The sequence below is a fragment of the Canis lupus genome, chromosome 21 (assembly GCF_003254725.2).
Source record: "Canis lupus dingo isolate Sandy chromosome 21, ASM325472v2, whole genome shotgun sequence".
In the NCBI taxonomy this organism is placed as follows: Eukaryota; Metazoa; Chordata; class Mammalia; order Carnivora; family Canidae; genus Canis; species Canis lupus.
In genome coordinates, this window is record NC_064263.1 from 26913486 (window position 1) to 26932906 (window position 19421).

A 19421-nucleotide genomic window follows, 5' to 3' on the forward strand; every position below is an offset into this window, starting at 1 on the left:
TGTTGGGACCCCAGAATGGAATCTGGGAAGGGAGGCAGACACACATAGCCCAGGCTCCTCGAAAATATAGAAACATGCTAATGTGGTATTAACAGGCTGCTCCAAACTACACATAGGGTTTGAAATGAAACATTTGTTCACCTATTTGTCCTATAAATCTGGCCCTTTTGGGGATGGTCTGTTGAAAGTCTCTCCTGAGGGGAGGATTCTCTCTCTGCCCAGGACTCTTAATCAGGACTCCAGCCTGGCTGTTTCCATGGGGCTTCCCCAGTTAATGAGGTTGGCTATTGTAAGTATCTGATTTGTTGTAACTTTGCCTTATTCTCATTTATTGCCTACTATTGCCTTGATCTATGTGTAGGTTCCTATAATTAGTTTTCTTTCCTTTTCTAAGCCAAAACACAGCTATTAAAATCTTTCGTGTGGAATCCATGCCTTCCCAAACCATAATATAAACCAATCTCTGGCTTTTTCCTCTCTCAGTTGGCTTAACAGACCTCTTCATAAGGTCATTGATGTGATCTGGAGGAGAAGGACTGTTGCAAATTCCATGGAAGACCTGAGTCTTGGATACCTGCTTATGCAACTTATGTCCTCTGGTCTGTCCAAGTTTGACTTGGTGGGTCTGACAGACCCAACTCACAATGGGCAGTTCTGGATGCATGATCAATTTTCCCATGGCCAAATGCTCTGTCTCTACCAGGGTGTAGTAAAATGGCAGGAGTTAATTATTGAAAGTTAACTTTGTGTGGTGACATGGCCTGACCCAAATACTATGGGCATGTGTAGTCATTCTATAAGCTTCATGCTGTTTCTCTTCCCATTACTGATACCTTTTAACATCTGAGTCTTCCAGGTCCTAAGGCCTCAGTGGCAGTGATGTGAGCACCACAGCCTGAACCTGCAATGGAGCCTTTTCCTGCTCTGGGCCCACTCAAAGTGGGAAGCCTTCCACATCTTCTGGTACATGAGACTAAGCAGGATTCCTAAGTGAGGAATACATTATCTCCAGAATTCAATATGGCCTACCATGCATTATTTTCTCTTTGTGGTAGAATTTGTAGGATGAAGATCTTTGCTTTAGTAACACTCTTTAACATTGGACCCCTGAAAACATTCATTGAAGTGCTATGTTTCTGAATATTCTTAGTGTTTGTCTCTTCCTCTAGAGCATGTGTTTTACTAAGGCTTTCACTGTCCATCTCTTTTTTTTTTGCCTAATCAACACCTCATTGTTGGATCATTGGATGTTCTATGGATAGCTAGTCCTCTTAGGACTGTATTATGGTACAGAAAGGAAGAGTTAACGTACTCCTCAGGGAAACCCAGGAGTATTGTCTATCACATGTGAATGGAAACTGTTTTCCATCTTTTCCTATCACTGGAATGAAAAACCGTACATCTGCCAACTTGTTGAATTCTCTACTATGGACCTGGAAGCATTTTTTAAAAACAATTTTGGAGAGAAATTTTGGAGATTTTCATTTGGACTTACCCTCTGCTTGCTCTTATCTCACAGGCCAGGTACATGTGGTTATTCTAACTCTAGTATGGTAGTTGTAATCAGTCACTTAAGTGGCTGAAGAAATGACTACCAAGTGGGTTTGTGGAACCAGGACATACGGAGAACTGGACTTTCACCAGGTCCCCTTACTAACGGGACTCTACTACCTAGAGTAGAGCCCCAGTTCTAATTGAGGGACCATGATTATGCTTTCAGTTTCTCAGTACCAAAGTCAAGTCAAACTGTTTAATAATCTTCAATGTCTAGGTATTCTCTTCCCCGTACAAAATAGCCTAAACAAATGGCCATAGTTACCTCTAGGGAAGATCTCAGGGCATCATGGAATAGAATCATGGTTTTTCAGAGTCCTTCCCCTTAGGGATCTAGGTACCTCTTGGGTTAATGAGTTCTAGATCAGAAATTGGCACAGGGAACTGAACAAGAGATTGACTATTGCAGTCACCATCCCCAGCCTTCTATCCATTTTACTTCTTTCTTTAAATGGTAAGCAGAGCCTTGCTGGCTGCCCATCTGTTTTGGCCCTTAGGGTACAATACATTCAGATAGTTCTACAACTTCCTGGGGGCCAAACCCCCTCGAATTGACCAGTTCTTAGAGTAATTTCAGTCTTCTGACATGTGGTCCAATGTTTTCACTTGGCCTCTTTCTGCCTTATCCTCATAGATCTTAATAAGCCCACACCTGGAACTACCTTTGCTGCCATCAGACCTGGTATACAGAGAACCAGCATTGAACTTCTCAGTGGTGCTGGTGCCCATTTCACCAGGTTATAATGGCTTTGAATATTGTGTTTTGTGTCCTCCAACTGAATATAATTTTCTGATCTTCTGTCCATACAATAAGAATCTGTTAAAAGAGGACTACTTCCCTGTATTTTGACCTTATTCCAGGGCACCTTAAGCATTTTTCACTTTGCTGATTGTTAGTTATCTTTTCAGGCTTAAAGGAGCCACTCTAGCAGTGAGTTTACACTAACTCCTAGGGTCCTTGCAAGCATAAATAATCCCACATCCCAAGAAAGTGCAAACCAAGTTTTTCTTTTTCTAAAATCTAGTCTTAAGATTCCATTATATACCCCTTGATTCTCCCCAAACCATTCCCAGGGTATTCTTGTCTCTTGTAAGTAGGTATGTGCCCTGCCTATCCCCAGAAATGGTATGCTTACTTAACTGTAGTTATAAGCATTAGCAGCCAGAAGGAGAGGTGGGGGTGGCTCCTGAGGGGAACACCTGTTGCCTCACAGATGTTATCCCTTACTAGGGAAAGTGCATAACCTCTGAAAGCTGAAGAATTTAGGGGTATCTACAGTGCCTATATCTTCAAGGGCAGGCATCCAGATGTCTCCATACCATGTTTTGGTGTCCCAGGTTTTCCAAAATAGAACCCTGATCTTGTTTGAGCATTCAAATGCTTCTGGTGCTCTGTGCCTCTAGCAATGGTCTCTGATTTGCCTGTCAGCTGTATATAATTGCAGGATATATGGATCTCTTCATAATTTGCCACTCTGGTACTCACACTTAACTATTAACTGCTTGTTAACAGCACTCAATCCTACTAGTCTTTTGCAAGGTATCAGTGCAAGTTAGAAAAACCACATACCAGGGTCTTTGTAGGCTGTACCACCATGTTTTTCAAATGCTTGTCATCATACCTACAACAGTGTTTCCCTCTACTGGGATGTTTTCTTAATTTGCCACCAGTGAAATATTTAGCAATTGAGCCACTATCTTGTGTGATAGGACTACCTATACCCTACATACTAAGTAGAGTGGCATCCTCAACCAAGGCAGTCAGTGAGCCAGTCAGATCCCCATTTTACCTACTGCTTTCTCTGACCACTTATGGTCCTCCAAGAAGCAAACTAAGGGATGGGATTAGACATGTGAGATTTATTAGAAGCTATGCCTATGGGATCCCTGGGTGGCGCAGCGGTTTGGCGCCTGCCTTTGGCCCAGGGCGCGATCCTGGAGACCCGGGATCGAATCCCACGTCGGGCTCCCAGTGCATGGAGCCTGCTTCTCCCTCTGCCTGTGTCTCTGCATCTCTCTCTCTCTCTGTGTGACTATCATAAATAAATAAAAATTAAAAAAAAAAAGAAGCTATGCCTATGAGGGAAATGCAGAGGGAGCCAGATGCTGGGCAAGCAATCAGATCACAAGGCCAGTCTGATCTCTGTAAAAGACTGCAGGAGGCTAAGGAAGGAAAGGACTCAGACTTCACTGTAATTTATAAAAGCACCAGCAAGGTGAATGAGGAGCCCTGGAACCATAGCTACCTGTCATAAGGGTTGCGTCTTGCAGGAATGGGTCTACCTTACAACCCTGTAATGCCTAGTCATTGGCTAGGAGCTGGTTGTGAGGAAATGTGACTTTGGCAGAATACGGTGATGGATTTTAGATTTTTAGATGGCAAGATCTAAGGCTGTCAGTTGATCATACTCCTACCATGGGAGATCTAGTTAGAGGCATATTTAGAAGTTGCCACAACAATCTCCATGGTTTGTGTATATTGTCTAAACCACTTAATCTTTCTGGTTAGGTTGCCAACTGAATGCTTCTTGGCTACATCCAGACTTGATGATATTAAGATACATAGGATTTCAGAGGCACCTGGGTGGCTCAGTAGGTTAAGTGTCCCACTCTTGATTCCCACCACCCCCCACCCTCCCCCAGGCCATGATTTCAGGGCCATGAGATTGAGCTTTGCATTGGGATCTGTGATTAGCAATGAATTTACTCAAGATTCTCTCCCTCTCTCCCTGCTCACATGTGTGCTGTCTCTCTCCATAAATAAAATCTTGAATATGTAAGACCTTAGAATTGAGGGAGAGACTCTAATATTCCATAGCCAGTCTGACTGAATTCGGTCTTTGGAGTATAAAGGCAAATTCATGTGCTAGGCTGAATTCTGAAGGTTAGGTGCCATAAATTGGGTCCAAGTTTATGTCCAACTCCCTTGAGCATATTTTCCTTCAGAAAACTAAATGTTCTACACTGAAGAAATGTTAGAAATCTGGTTTATTCTCCAATTTTTAACCTGGTGGTTAAATACTAGAGCTTCAGCGATAGGGCAAAGCCCAAAGACCTAGAACTTTCTTGGACTCTTAAACAAGATGGCCCTGAGAGCTAGTGAGCACATACTTAGCACTAACTCTAAACCTCTTCCCTTGCTTCCCATTCATGGTGGGGATGGGCAAAATAGGACTTTGCTTATGATTGTTTTTTCCATTCATATGGAGAATACTTGATTTAGACATAATGTTCAGGAAAATGAAACTAAGCACCATGATGGAGGGTTAGAATGGGATAGAGGTTAGATATTAGATATTAGAAGATATTAGAAGATATTAGAGGTTAGATATTAGAAGAAATATGAATATAATCAGAACCCGAAATGATCCCACATCCTAAATATCCCAAAAGTGAGGCAATTAACTGGAATAGACAAAGCAAATTGATAATTCCTTTTTTTCTGGTTGTCATGTAGTGATCTTTCCCTTGTACTTGACTATTTCTCTTCATGCTAAGCTCTGTGATCATTTGTTGTACACCTGAAGCTTAGTAGACTCAATATCTTCCTGTCTAGTTATAATTAAGGATTTGTAATTGAACTCAGACTGAATCCAGCTCTACACTTGGGACAGGAGACTGATCTGTGGATTCCCAGGTGGGAATAAGGAAGTATAGTGTCTGCTTTACAAGGAATATGAAATACACAACCATTCAGACTTTGGGGAAGAGGCTTTCTGGCTTTTCCATGGCTGACTAAAATGAGGGCCAGAAGGACTAGCGGTTTTGGAGGTTTAAACTGCTGAATTCCTGATTTTACCTCTTGTAAACTGAGTCACTTGGACAATTCTATCACTTCTGGGAATGTCAGTCTTTCTCATCTTCCAAGCAGGGATAATAATGCCTACCTATACAGTGTGGTTATAATAATTACATTGGTAATTATTAATTTCAACAGCTACTTAAGTAGCAAAGTGCTTTATACTTCTAAATACTTAACTAATACTTAATTTGGAAAGAAAAGTCAATGTTTCTAGACTTAATATGGTGAAGTTATGAGTTCTATCCTGTGATTTATTCAAAAGACCACACCTCATGATCAGGGGTCTTACAGCTAGGCCCAGGGAGAGCTCCTGTGGGAAGGGAAGGTTCTCTTCATGGAGTTGTCACATGCTTCAAGCTACCTGATGGGAGTGGGTCTACAGGGGAGGTACAGGGTCATGTTGAGACCTGGTTGTCTTGCCTCATTAAGCTGACATTTTTTTCTAGGCTATGTTCTCCTAGAACACTCCATGCTTTCTTAGCACAAGTACTTTTTAGCAGCATCTTTTTTTAAAGGTTTCAATAAAAAATGCTTTGCTTATTGCTAAGGCTGTTTTAATGAAATCCAGTTTTCTAGGATTTACTTAACACATACATTCTACTCAGCATCTTTTCTGTGTATCTTATAACACAATATGTTATAAATGCTAAAGCATTTGAGCTACATGCCTTAGAGACCTTATATGCAGTTTGGAAATAGGACAAAATACCTTTTATAATGTGTAAAATGTGAACAATACTACCAACCTCATAAGATGTTAGGACATCTGTAAGAATTACATGAGAGCTGATTGAACACAAATTGCTATTTGTATTACTATAGCAATACAAATAGTATTTGACAGGTCAAATACCCTTTAGTCATAAAAAAAGCCTCAAACTACCCTTAGAATTTAGAGTTGTCCATTTTTAGCATTCCTTTGGAATCACAAACCTGGAGAACACTGGGCCCAACATCTCAGACTGCTTGAAGTTCCCATCTCGTAAGATGCCCAGCGTATTTCAATCCCTTCTCTGTGTGCTTGTTTGAGAAGAAAGTTAAGTCATTTGATTTTGGTTTCTATCTTGAGGATTTGGAGAAGCCGCTCTCGGATCTGCTTGGTGCGGACAGCATAGACAATGGGATTGAGGATTGGAGGAATGAGGAGGTAGAAGTTGGCCAGTAGAGTGTGGATTGGAGGAGGCACCTGGTGACCAAATCGATGAATGAGAGAAGAAACAGCAATAGGAACATAAAAGATCAGAATGGCACAGATGTGAGAACCACATGTTCCCAGGGTTTTAAGCCTGGCCTCCGGAGTGGCCAGCCCCATCACAGCCCGGAAAATCATCACATAAGAGGCAGCAATGGCTGTTGAGTCCAGGATCAGGACCAGAAAGCCAATGCTCAGCCCATAGACATTGTTGACCCTGCTGTCACCACAGGTCAAGGTGACCACAGCCATGTGCTCACAGTAGGAGTGGGAGATGACACGAGATTTGTAAAGGGGCAGCCGCAGGCGGATCATCAAAGGCAGGGGTCCGATGTAGAGTACACCCCGGAGGAGGGCAGCCAGCCCCAAACGTCCTACCACAGTATGAGTGAGCACTGTAGTGTGATGGAGTGGGTTGCAGATGGCTACATAGCGGTCAAAAGCCATGGCAAGGAAGATCCCGGACTCAACTGTGGCAAAGCAGTGGATGAGGAACATTTGAGCTAGGCAGGCATCCAGGCCAATGTCTCCAGCACCAAACCAGAAGATTCCCAGCAGTTTGGGCATAGTAGAAGTAGACAGAACCAGGTCGATGACAGCCAACATACACAGGAAGAAATACATGGGCTGATGCAGGCTATGCTCCACCTTTACCACAGCCAGAATGGTGACATTCCCCACCACAGCAACTAGGTACATGGAGCCAAAGGGGATGGAAAGCCAGATATGTAGGGACTCCAGCCCTGGGATGCCAGTGAGCTGGAAGGAGCTGGGTACTGAACAGACATTATGAGAAGTGAGCATGATTCATAAATGAACCTTCTCACTTGTGCCCCAAAATGTAGTAGAAACTTTTTCTAGAAATAAAAAACAAGAATATTAAGTTCTATAATAAGGAATAGGCTCATTGATGCTATAAACTTTCTTAGAGGAAATTATGGAACAAAGTCATAGTATAAATGTCATGTTATTACTTTCATGGTATTGAAAAAATTTGCCAGGCACATGCTAACTACATATTTGAATGAATGTAAGAGTATCTCTTTGTAATAGGACTCAGAGTAATGTTCTTGTGTCCATAAATGAAATGACCTGAGGCAGACTGGTACCTATTTAATCATTTAACTCTGCAGGTAGGCTATGTAATATCTCCCAGGATTATATTAGAATGTTTCAAAATGAGAGCTCCTTCGAAAGCGACATGTTGATGCTGAAAGCTAGAATGATAGAGTCCTGAGACTGTCTAGGTTCTATGGTAAATCAAGGTTTAAACTGGAGGCCAGCATTTGCTAATAGATGAGCTGAAATATTTAATCTACAGGCCAAAGTAGAGACATGGGCCAGTGAAGAAGGAGCACTTTGGAAGATGGAAACAAAGGGATTCTTGAAAGATGAAAGCTGCTGAATATAGCTCCTTTTTTTTTTTTGTCTGCCCAGAGGCAGGTCCTTGCAAGGGCCTTCTTCCTTTATGGAGACTCAATAGAAGATAAGATTGGAGAAACAATCCAATCACGAAATGGGCAAAAGACATGAACAGAAATCTCACAGAGGAAGGCATAGACATGGCCAACAAGCACATGAGAAAATGCTCCGCATCACTGGCCATCAGGGAAATACAAATCAAAGCCACAATGAGATACCACCTCACACCAGTGAGAATGGGGAAAATTAACAAGGCAGGAAACAACAAATGTTGGAGAGGATGTGGAGAAAGAGGAACCCTATTGCACTGTTGGTGGGAATGTGAACTGGTACAGCCACTCCGGAAAACTGTGTGAGGTTCCTCAAAGAGTGAAAAATAGACCCTACCACCCAGCAATTGCACTACTGGGGATTTACCCCAAAGATACAGATGCAGTGAAATGCCGGGACACCTGCACTCCAATGCTTATTGCAGCAATGTCCACAATAGCCAAACTGTGGAAGGAGCCTTGGTGTCCATTGAAAGATGAATGGATAAAGAAGATGTGGTCTATGTAAACAATGGAATATTACTCAGCCATTAGAAATGACAAATACTCACCATTTGTGGAGGGACCTGGAGGGTATTATGCTGAGTGAAATAAGTCAATCGGAGAAAGACAAACATTATATGGTCTCATTCATTTGGGGAATGTGAAAATTAGTGAAAGGTAATAAAGGGAAAGGAGAGAAAATGAGTGAAAATATTAGTGAGGGTGACAAAACATGAGAGACACCTAACTCTGGGAAATGAACAAGGGGTAGTGGAAAGGGAGGTGGGCAGGGGGTTTGGTGACTGGGTGATGGGCACTGAGGGGTGCACTTGACGGGATGAGCACTGGGTGTTATGCTAAATGTTGGCAAATTGAACTCAAATAAAAAAAAAGATAGGAGAGACAAAGAGGGTTATCCCCAGGAAGGAAGAAGACACATTCAGTTCTGAGTGGCAAGAACCTAGAGGATGAGTATTGGCTAGAGAAGAAATGCCTTACTTAGTCATTAAAAAGGGATATTTGTATTTTGAAAAAGACATAGGAACAGTGTTTTTTTTTTCCAGGATCTAAAGGATCATACCAGAATGTGGATCTGTATTAGGGAAATGTCAAGGGATGTGGAAAAAGCACGGAAGCTTTGTTTTCTACATTTTATGCCTTGTTGGGTTGAATATAGTAGGGTAATTAGTAATCTGGCCTTTGGATTTTTCCAGATCTGGCTTCAGATTGTGGCCATAGTTGCTGAGGCAAATGAAGTTAAAGTTATCCTATAAATTACACGAATGACTTCGTTTCACAACAAACTTTAACACATGTGGCCTAGAGGAGGCATAAGGATTAAAGGAGAATGCAATGTCTGACACACATTAACTCTAAGCATTATCTCTTTTTAGTTGTTGAAAATAATGTTCAAACCTAAAAATACATCCACTAAAGTTCAAAAAAACTTTGGAATGCCTATCTCTGTAGGTAGCCATGGTACTACGATAATGACAATCAGTAGTGACTTTATCCCATAAAATTCCTCTCCATGAGCTGGATTTCCCCTCTACCTCAAGGTTCTCCTAGATTATTACAAATGAGAACAGAGTACTGGAAATTGCAGTGAAAAGGGATGATAAGAGGGCTGAATCAGTGGGGCTGGGGCAAGACCAGAGCACACAGGTACCAGCCTGTGATTGAAGTGACCAGGGGAGCTCAGTAAAGGGGAACCTGTCCTGGTTTTTTCACCATGTGCTAGTTATTCTCCATTTTCCCCTCTGGAGCTCTTAGGTCCCTAGAAGCTGACATTCATGGGATGCATCATCCAGATTCCCTTCTCTTGTGGTTTCTAGGTGGGCTCAGCCAATATGAGGTACCAGCAGGAGATAAGAAAGTGAGACTAGAGATTAGGAATTTGTTCCCTAGTTCCCTTCCTGCCAGGCACATATGGCATAGCCATGGTGTTCTACCAAAGTACCAGTTCCTGAAGAGTGACCCCCTCCTGTTTTCTGGCAATAGCATCTTCCCTTTTGCGGTCAGGCCTGAGTTAGGTAATTCTGTGCAAGTTTGGTCCTGGGGCTTCATGATCCCCTTGTCAGTTTCCTTAACCCATCCCAAGCCTCTGCAGATAGTCACTTCAATTGCCCCATTCACAGGCCACTGGTTTGGATGGGTCAGACCAGATACCAATAGTGTACAATCTTCACTCAGTATTGTCCTTGTAAAGCTGTCTGCTTCCTCAAAAGGACACATAATCTGAAAGTTGACAACTTCACTGAATGAGTTCTAAAGTCAAAAGAATGATAATCTCCTGGTAGTCAAGGGTTAATTGACCTTTACTTCTAGACTTAACTGGCCTTCATAACCTGATGTTATATTAACCAAAGGCAAATCATGTGGAGAATAATCTTGTTTGTTCTAGAAAAGGAAGAGTACTTGCATGGAAAAATTATCAGGACTTGCCAAGTCAATGTCTTCTATTCCCATGTTCTTCCCCCTCATAGCAGTTACCCTCCTCCTGTGTTAGTGAAGCGATTTCAACAGTCTCTTTGCTTTTGATGCCATTTGAGTTCCATCACTACTGAGTCACCTTGGGGCAGCTGTTCCCTTCCATATTTGGGCAAAGAAATCCTATTGTAGGAGGATTTTACAGCTCAAGGTATATGCAAGGTTAAAGATAGCTAGGGAATTCTAGAAACTAGAAGTAGTTTCTTTTGAAAGCTAGTAGGGTTCTGCTATATCACAGACCTTCTTAGAGAAAAGCCACATATCTTCATTCCTCTGGATTGGCCTCATGCCTTGAAGAGGTGGATTTGACTCTTACCCCTTCTTTTTCCTCTCCTATACCTGACAACATACAGAGCTATTTTCCAAATGGCAGCTTCCTCTCCATGTCTTACTCTTCCTATCAATCTCCAGGAACACCTCATAAGACCGAAGAGAGTATCCATGACTGGAGAGCTACACTTCCACTATGAAATGGGATTGGGCTGAGCCTTGGTTGACTTTGCCAGCCTCCATCCTTTCCCTAAGAGCCTGACCTTCCTTAACTTATGCCTCCCTAGTCAGAAGCAATCTTCACACTTTAAATACAACAGAAGGAGGCTACTGAAGCTTGTGCTTGGAATGGCTGTGAGGATATGAGGTATCACAACATTTCAAATGGACCCCTGAATTCTATACAAATACATCTGCCAACACCAACCACAGCTTTTTACTATTCTTCACCCTTCCTACCATACCTTCCAACAAGACTGAATTTTTCCGCTTCCCAACTGTCATGTTCTTTTTGCCTCTGAGCATTACCCAATGTTCTTTCCTGATGCTGGGATGGTGTACTCTTCCTTACCTAGCTAATCCTTACATATGCACCTTGCCATGACTTAGATATCCCCTTAAACCTACTCTAACCCTCAGTCTGTGCCCCGTGCCTGTCTTTATACTGTACACACAGTGCTCTGAACTGCCTGCTCTCATACATGATTCCCCAAACAGAACCTGTTTCATAAGTGTAAGGAGCAAGCCTAACTTATTTTCTAGTGTAATCCCTGTGCTAGCACAGTGCCTGGCTATGTCGAGTGAGAATAACCTATTGCCTGGAGGTGTTTCAGAGGGTTTTGGCACTAGTGAACTAGACATCACTTCAGACTCTTTGAGTGTGGCTTTGTGTGGATCCTACCCTTCAAGTCCCCTTCAGAGAATTCCTTCCCGTGGAGTCTTGTCTTGAAGATTTCTACAGGAGTACAATCAGAAGTAGGATGCCCAAGGGTCCTAAGGGTATTCATCCTAAAAGGCTTGGAACCCTTCCTAATGACCTCTGTTAATCGTCTAGATTCCTCTTTATAAGTTGCTCTTACCTGGGCTGGGTAGTGTCAGAGTAAGAGCCTGGGGCTCTGCAAATATCTATAAGGCCTGGTACTTATAAGCATTCTGTTCAGGGGTCGGGGGAATTCCATCTGGACTTGTTAACCTTCCCACTTCCCTCAGTGGAGAAGGAAAATAGCAGGCTTTGTCCCAGAGGAATACAAAACATAACTTAAACACAGCTATGCCTACTATGTCAGGGTTGATCCAAGGAGGTCTAGGGAGAACACTTTGAGTCTTGATCCCTTTGGCTCAAGTCCTCCTCTTGTTGGTTGTAGTTGACTTCCCTGGAGTCTGCAAGTATTCTAAAGACACCAAATAGAAATCAGGCCTTTCTAGAGAAGGGATGAAGAATCTCCTTGGAATTAGAGATCAGCCTGCTGTAAATCTCTAATGAAGTTTGATATTCTTAGTTTGAGACACTATCATCCACTACAAATCTGACTTAAGACAATGGCTATTCCCAAAAAATTAAACTGTAGAGGTTTTTCTCCCCACTCTGGTTTATATTGTGAGTAGTAGACCCCATGGACTTGTAGGTAGAGCAGTGCATCTCCTTTATATATTTCTGAACCTAACCTTTTCAACCTAGTATCCCATTCCTCAGAAAAGAGAAGCCAAATTGAGAAAGTGGCTTCTCTTGGTGTATCCAAATGGATGCTCATGGATTGTTGGGCAACATGATTTAGAACATGGGGCAAGACATGGCCTTGCAGGCTCCAAAGGCATGATTTTTGCAAGCCAGTCTATCCATGTTCCCACTGTATGACCTCGAATAAGATTTCTTTTTTTCCACGTGTAAAGTAGGAATAATGCTCTCTGGGTAGTCCTCATAATTGAGATACTGTATAGAAAGGGGCTTGTAAGAAACATGTCAGGTACTTCATAAACTGCGTTGTTATCACTGTTACTGCTATTTTGTGTCTTTGGGAAGCCTTATCTCTCATTAGCCTGGGAGATCTCCCAATTGTCTCCTTTAGACCAGGAACCAATATGGTAAGGATAGTGGCTAATGCAGTAAAATCAATACAGTAAGGCTCTCATTTTTACTCCTATTCCCGTTTCAGAGTACTCTATTTTCCAGCACATCACGAAAAGCTAGGAACCTCTAGAAGTTTACTCTCTGATCCCCAACCTTAACTTGAGATTCTATGTAAAACTACTTGTCCTTGCTGCACTCTGCAGAGTTATTTCTTGCTCTTGTGCCTGTACATATGTAATGCCCTCTGTCAAGTAGTAGGAATGTCATTCCACAGGGATCCATATCTGGAAACTTGGTTCAGTAAATGCCACTTCCAATTGAACTCTGCCTTTAAGCTTAAAGTTTTACAAACAATCCAATCATGAAATGGGCCAAAGACATGAACAGAAATCTCACAGAGGAAGACATAGACATGGCCAACAAGCACATGAAAAAATGTTCTGCATCACTGGCCATCAGGGAAATATAAATCAAAGCCACAATGAGATACCACCTCACACCAGTGAGAATGGGGAAAAATAACAAGGCAGGAAACAACAAATGTTGGAGAGGATGTGGAGAAAGGCGAACCCTCCTGCACTGTTGGTGGGAATGTGAACTGGTGCAGCCACTCTGGAAAACGGTGTGGAGGTTCCTCAAAGAGTTAAAAATAGATCTTCCCTATGACTCAGCAGTTGCACTGTTGGGGATTTACCCCAAAGATACAGATGCAGGGAAACGCCAGGACACCTGCACCCCGATGTTTCTAGCAGCAATGTCCACAATAGCCAAACTGTGGAAAGAGCCTCGGTGTCCATCGAAAGATGAATGGATAAAGAAGATGTGGTTTATGTATACAATGGAATATTACTCAGCCATTAGAAACGACAAATACCCACCATTTGCTTCAACGTGGATGGAATTGGAGGGTATTATGCTGAGTGAAATAAGTCAATCGGAGAAGGACAAACATTATATGGTCTCATTCATTTGGGGAATATAAATAATAGTGAAAGGGAATATAAGGGAAGGGAGAAGAAATGGGTAGGAAATATCAGAAAGGGAGACAGAACATGAGAGACTCCTAACTCTGGGAAACGAACTAGGGGTGGTGGAAGGGGAGTGACTGGGTGACGGGCACTGAGGGGGGCATTTGATAGGATGAGCACTGGGTGTTATTCTGTATGTTGGCAAATTGAACACCGATAAAAAATAAATTTATTATTAAAAAAAAAAGAAACGACAAATACCCACCATTTGTTTTGGCGTGGATGGAACTGGAGGGTATTATGCTGAGTGAAATAAGTCAATCGGAGAAGGACAAACATTATATGTTCTCATTCATTTGGGGAATATAAATAATAGTGAAAGGGAATAGAGGGGAAGGGAGAAGAAATGGGTAGGAAATATCAGAAAGGGAGACAGAACATGAGAGACTTCTAACTCTGGGAAACGAACTAGGGGTGGTGGAAGGGGAGGTGGGCGGGAGTGGGGGTGACTGGGTGGTGGGCACTGAGGTGGGCACTTGACGGGATGAGCACTGGGTGTTATTCTATATGTTGGCTAATTGAACACCAAAAAAAATAAATTTATATATAAAAAAAGAAATAAACATGGTCCCTGCTCATTTTAGTACTGCCCAGGAGAGAGCATTCTGGCCCAAGGATGAGATACCATCACAGTCTGGGTTCCACAACAGAAAAGAAAACCTCAAGGTTGATATTGTTAAATATCTTAATCCTTCACATGAATATGCTGACTTGGCTTTGTCTTCATCCAAGGAACCCTGTCTTATTATAACCTGGCTTCCCACATAGGTCAATTGATGGTGTGAAGAGACCATGCTGCCAGTATGAGGATACCAAGGACCCAAGATAGACTGAAGTTATAAACCAGAAATCTGATACCCATCAATGTGTTGTACTACTTAGAAGTGCGCATCAACACATTTATTACAATTCCATCATTGAATACATTACTCATCCCATTTCTCAACCATCTAAACTTCTACTCTGCTGAGTAGGGTCCCTTGACTCTTCCCTTTGGCTCTTCCCTCTTTCTTAAGTACTTTAATTTTCTTGGAATTAGACCTATACAGGGAGGCTGAGAGCAAATCAGATAAGGCTTCTGCAGTTATCGTTCAATTTTGTAGCCATGAATCGCATTGGATACCCATGTAAAGGCAGGGGGAACCTTAAATACAGAACTTACCATATCCTGGGTAACAGGCATATTCAGGAAGGGGAATATCCCAGTCTCATAAAGCCAATTCCAGATGGCCTACATAAGAAGCATATAGGTTGCTTCATCCGAGTGTTTCACTTGGCATTTACAGGGGGAGTTTCATAGTCCTCCTTCTCAGGATAAACACTTTATGGTGGTCTTTATCCAGCCCACCAGGTTGGCTATCCCCCTCAGAAATAACCTCCAGTATATCTGGATCAAGTACAGCCATCTGATCAGTAGTGAGTTATAGGTCCTATATCAACCCAGACATGTTCTTCACTCTGCAGCGTTTAAAGCTAATGTTGAAATACCCAAACTAGATATTCATAATCCTTTTAGAAAAGGTTCTTTAGGAAGCTGATACTGATCTACAAAAATGAGACCATCCCTTTACATACCCCCTGGTTTCAGTAGTTCCTTGGTTTTGCCCTTCCCTACTCTGATTACCTTCTTGGTGTGGTTAAAGTAGGTAACTTACAACTACCATCTTCCATAATTGATTCTGTATTATCTTTGCCTTCCTGTCAGCTAGTCCTGGTGACCCAAACCTACACTCCTGAAGGATCTTTGTCCTTTATAATCTTGCCTCAGCTATTCTAGCTTTCCACTGACTCTAATCATTGTGCATGGTAGTACCAAGAGATGCCATAAGGACTCTTCTGTATATCCAAACATATTCTTTCTTACCTCCATTTTGGAGAAAGTACAATTTTCCCCTTGGTAGTAATGCTCCATCACTCCAGCCCACACAGTAACTCCCTTCTTTGCCTTTGGATTCACACATGAGGAGTTCAACGTGGCCAGGTGGAAGACTTAACTTTCAGTTCAATGGAATCATTGTCTCCAGGTAGAAGCATTCCGTTCTTTAGAACTAAGACCTCTAGGTTATCAGGGCCTATGGTTGTAGAAACAGAAATCATAACTAATGGGTCATTTAGTGATATAGTGGTACCACTCCCATTTCTACCTCTTAATTCCTAGCCTTGTGAATAGTGGCTAGGGGAGAAATAGTACCATCTATTGGATGCTGCTTTAGAGCACATGTAGCCTTCTGGAGAACTTTTTGCAACCCTACAATGATTGCCCTTAGCTGGTGCTGTAACTAAGTCTTCAAAAAGCCATTCCTCTAGCTTATCAAGCCAGCTGCTTCAGGATAATGGGAAACATGGCAATACCAGTGGGTTTCATAACAATGGGTCTATTGCCACATTTCATTTGCTATGAATGGAGTTCCTATCAGAAGCAATACTGGGTGGATCACGATGATTGGGAATGAGGTATTCTAAGTCCACATATAATAGTTTGGTGGAAGTATTGTGTGGACAGAAGGCAAAACCATATGAAAAGTTAAGTGTCAATTTCAAGGGCACATGTGTGGCTCAGTCGATTAAGCATCCGTCTTTGGCTCAGGTCATGATCCCAGGGTTGTAGGATCAAGCCCCAGGTCTGCTTCCCTACCCAGCAGGGAGACTTCTCCCTCTGTCCAACCCTTCTGCTTGTGTTCTCTCTCTCCAATAATTAACTTTTTAAAGATTTCAAGTGTTTATTCCAATAAGAAAAAACCTCTACTTCCATGATAGAAGCAGTCCAGGATAATCAATGTTACCAGGTAGTTGGCTGGTCACCTCAGAGAATGATGCCACATTAGGGACTCAGTGTTAGTCTTTGCTACTAGAGGATGTGGAATTCAGCAGTGATCAGTCAGGTTGGCATTGACAAATGGAAGTCCATATTGCTGAGGCTGTGCATTCCTGCCACCATGGCTAATTTGTTCATAAGCCCATTAGGCAATGATGGGGGTGGCTGGGAAAAGGGGCTTGCTGATGTCCATAGAACATGATTATTTAATCATCCTTTGCTGATTTCACCCTTTGGTGAACATTCACATGGGACACAAATACCTTGGTTTGTTGTTGTTTGTTTTCCCCAGTCAGAAATGTCTATCATCCCCATATTTCCTTATTACAAATTATTCTAGTTCTGTCTCTTCAAGTCCCTGACCATCCGGCCAAGCCATTGTCCACAGCCCATGAACCATTATATAATTGTGCCTCTGGCCCCTTCTCCTTCCAATAAAAAGAAATCTAAGTGCTTAAAGTTCTGACCACTGTGGGGATTTCCCTTGACCTCTGTCCTTCAGGAATGTCCCAGAAAGACTGCTTCAAGCACTATAATCCCTACTTTGAGATGGCACCTGCATATAGTATACAACCATCTTTATATCGGACCTAAGTCTCTTCTCATGAATTCTCCATGAAGGGCATAGTATAAGAAGGGCTAGGAAGGGTGGGGGACCATGGTTATTTGGACCACTTCATGTAACTTGTATCTTCCAGGACTTCTTGGGCCTGATCATATATATATATACCACTTGTATTTGTTGGAGTGCTGCCGTTCTAGCTCTACCCTATGGCTTGGTGGGTCAGGTAATGATGAGCCTCTCCAGTCACATGGTAGGCCAAGCATTCAGTTTCTACTAAGGCTCAATAGTAGACTAAGAGCTGTTTCTTAAATGGAGAGTAGTTAGTCACAGAAGATAGCAGGGCTTTGCTCTAAAATCCTGAGGCCCTGCACTACAGCTCACATATAGGTGCCTGCCAAATGCCCCAATCAGCATCCCTAGCTGCTACAGATATTTCAAGCACCATTCGATTTGCTGGACCATATGGCCCCAATGGCAGGACTGCTTGCACAGATGCCTGGTCCTATTGCAGATCCTGTTTTTTTTTTTCCTCTTCTCATATTTTTATTTTATTATTATTTTTTATAATAAATTTATTTTTTATTGGTGTTCAATTTGCCAACATACAGAATAACACCCAGTGCTCATCCCGTCAAGTGCCCCCCTCAGTGCCTGTCACCCATTCACCCCCACCCCCCGCTCTCCTCCCCTTCCACCACCCCTAGTTCGTTTCCCAGAGTTAGGAGTCTTTATGTTCTGTCTCCCTTTCTGATATTTCCCACACATTTCTTCTCCCTTCCCTTATATTCCCTTTCACTATTATTTATATTCCCCAAATGAATGAGAACATATAATGTTTGTCCTTCTCCGATCGACTTATTTCACTCAGCATAATACCCTCCAGTTCCATCCACGTTGAAGCAAATGGTGGGTATTTGTCATTTCTAATGGCTGAGTAATATTCCATTTATACATAAACCACATCTTCTTTATCCATTCTTTATCTTTCGATGGACACCGAGGCTCCTTCCACAGTTTGGCTATTATGGACATTGTTGCTAGAAACATCAGGGTGCAGGTGTCCTGGCGTTTCATTGCATCTGTATCTTTGGGGTAAATCCCCAACAGTGCAATTGCTGGGTCATAGGGCAGGTCTATTTTTAACTCTTTGAGGAACCTCCACAGAGTTTTCCAGAGCGGCTGCACCAGTTCACAACCCACCAACAGTGTAAGAGGGTTCCCTTTTCTCCGCATCCTCTCCAACATTTGTGGTTTCCTGCCTTGTTAATTTTCCCCATTCTCACTGGTGTGAGGTGGTATATCATTGTGGTTTGGATTTGTATTTCCCTGATGGCAAGTGATGCAGAGCATTTTCTCATGTGCGTGTTGTCCATGTCTATGTCTTCCTCTGTGAGATTTCTGTTCATGTCTTTTGCCCATTTCATGATTGGATTGTTTGTTTCTTTGCTGTTGAGTTGAATAAGTTCTTTGTAGATCTTGGAAATTAGCCCTTTATCTGATATGTCATTTGCAAATATCTTCTCCCATTCTGTAGGTTGTCTTTTAGTTTTGTTGACTGTATCCTTTGCTGTGCAAAAGCTTTTTATCTTGATGAAGTCCCAATAGTTCATTTTTGCTTTTGTTTCTTTTGCTTTCGTGGATGTAACTTGTAAGAAGTTGCTGTGGCCGAGTTCAAAAAGGGTGTTGCCTGTGTTCTCCTCTAGGATTTTGATGGAATCTTGTCTCACATTTAGATCTTTCATCCATTTTGAGTTTATCTTTGTGTATGGTGCAAGAGAGTGGTCTAGTTTCATTCTTCTGCATGTAGATGTCCAATTTTCCCAGCACCATTAATTGAAGAGACTGTCTATCTTCCAGTGGTGGAAGAAATCATCTTAAGATTTGTGTGGAGTCAGAAAAGACTCAAATAGCCAGGCGAATATTGAAAAAGAAAACAGAGCCAGGGGCATCACAATGCCAGATTTCAAGTTGTGCTAATTATTTTTAAAAGATTTTATTCATTTATTCATGAGAGAGGCAGAGACACAGGCAGGAGAAGCAGGCTTCCTGCAAGGAGTCTGATGCAGAACTGGATCCCAGGATCCTGGGATCATTACCTGAGCCAAAGGCAGACCCTCAATCACAGCCACTCAGGTACCCTGAAAAAATTATTTTCTTGATAAAGAACCTCGTTTGTTAGTAGT

At 42.2% G+C, this 19421-nt stretch overlaps 1 protein-coding gene across 1 annotated transcript; it reads right to left on the minus strand.

Moving 5' to 3' along the window:
• Positions 1–6300: 6300 nt before the first annotated feature.
• LOC112667828 (olfactory receptor 52M1) lies at positions 6301–7352 on the minus strand. The gene has a single exon (XM_025459883.3). It carries the CDS (start codon positions 7350–7352, stop codon positions 6399–6401), a length of 954 nt encoding a protein of 317 aa, XP_025315668.3. The 3' UTR covers positions 6301–6398.
• Positions 7353–19421: the final 12069 nt, after the last annotated feature.

Excerpts from the sequence above, each read along its gene's own strand:
- LOC112667828 (XM_025459883.3), bottom strand. The coding sequence starts at position 7,352 with ATGCTCACTTCTCATAATGTCTGTTCAGTACCCAGCTCCTTCCAGCTC.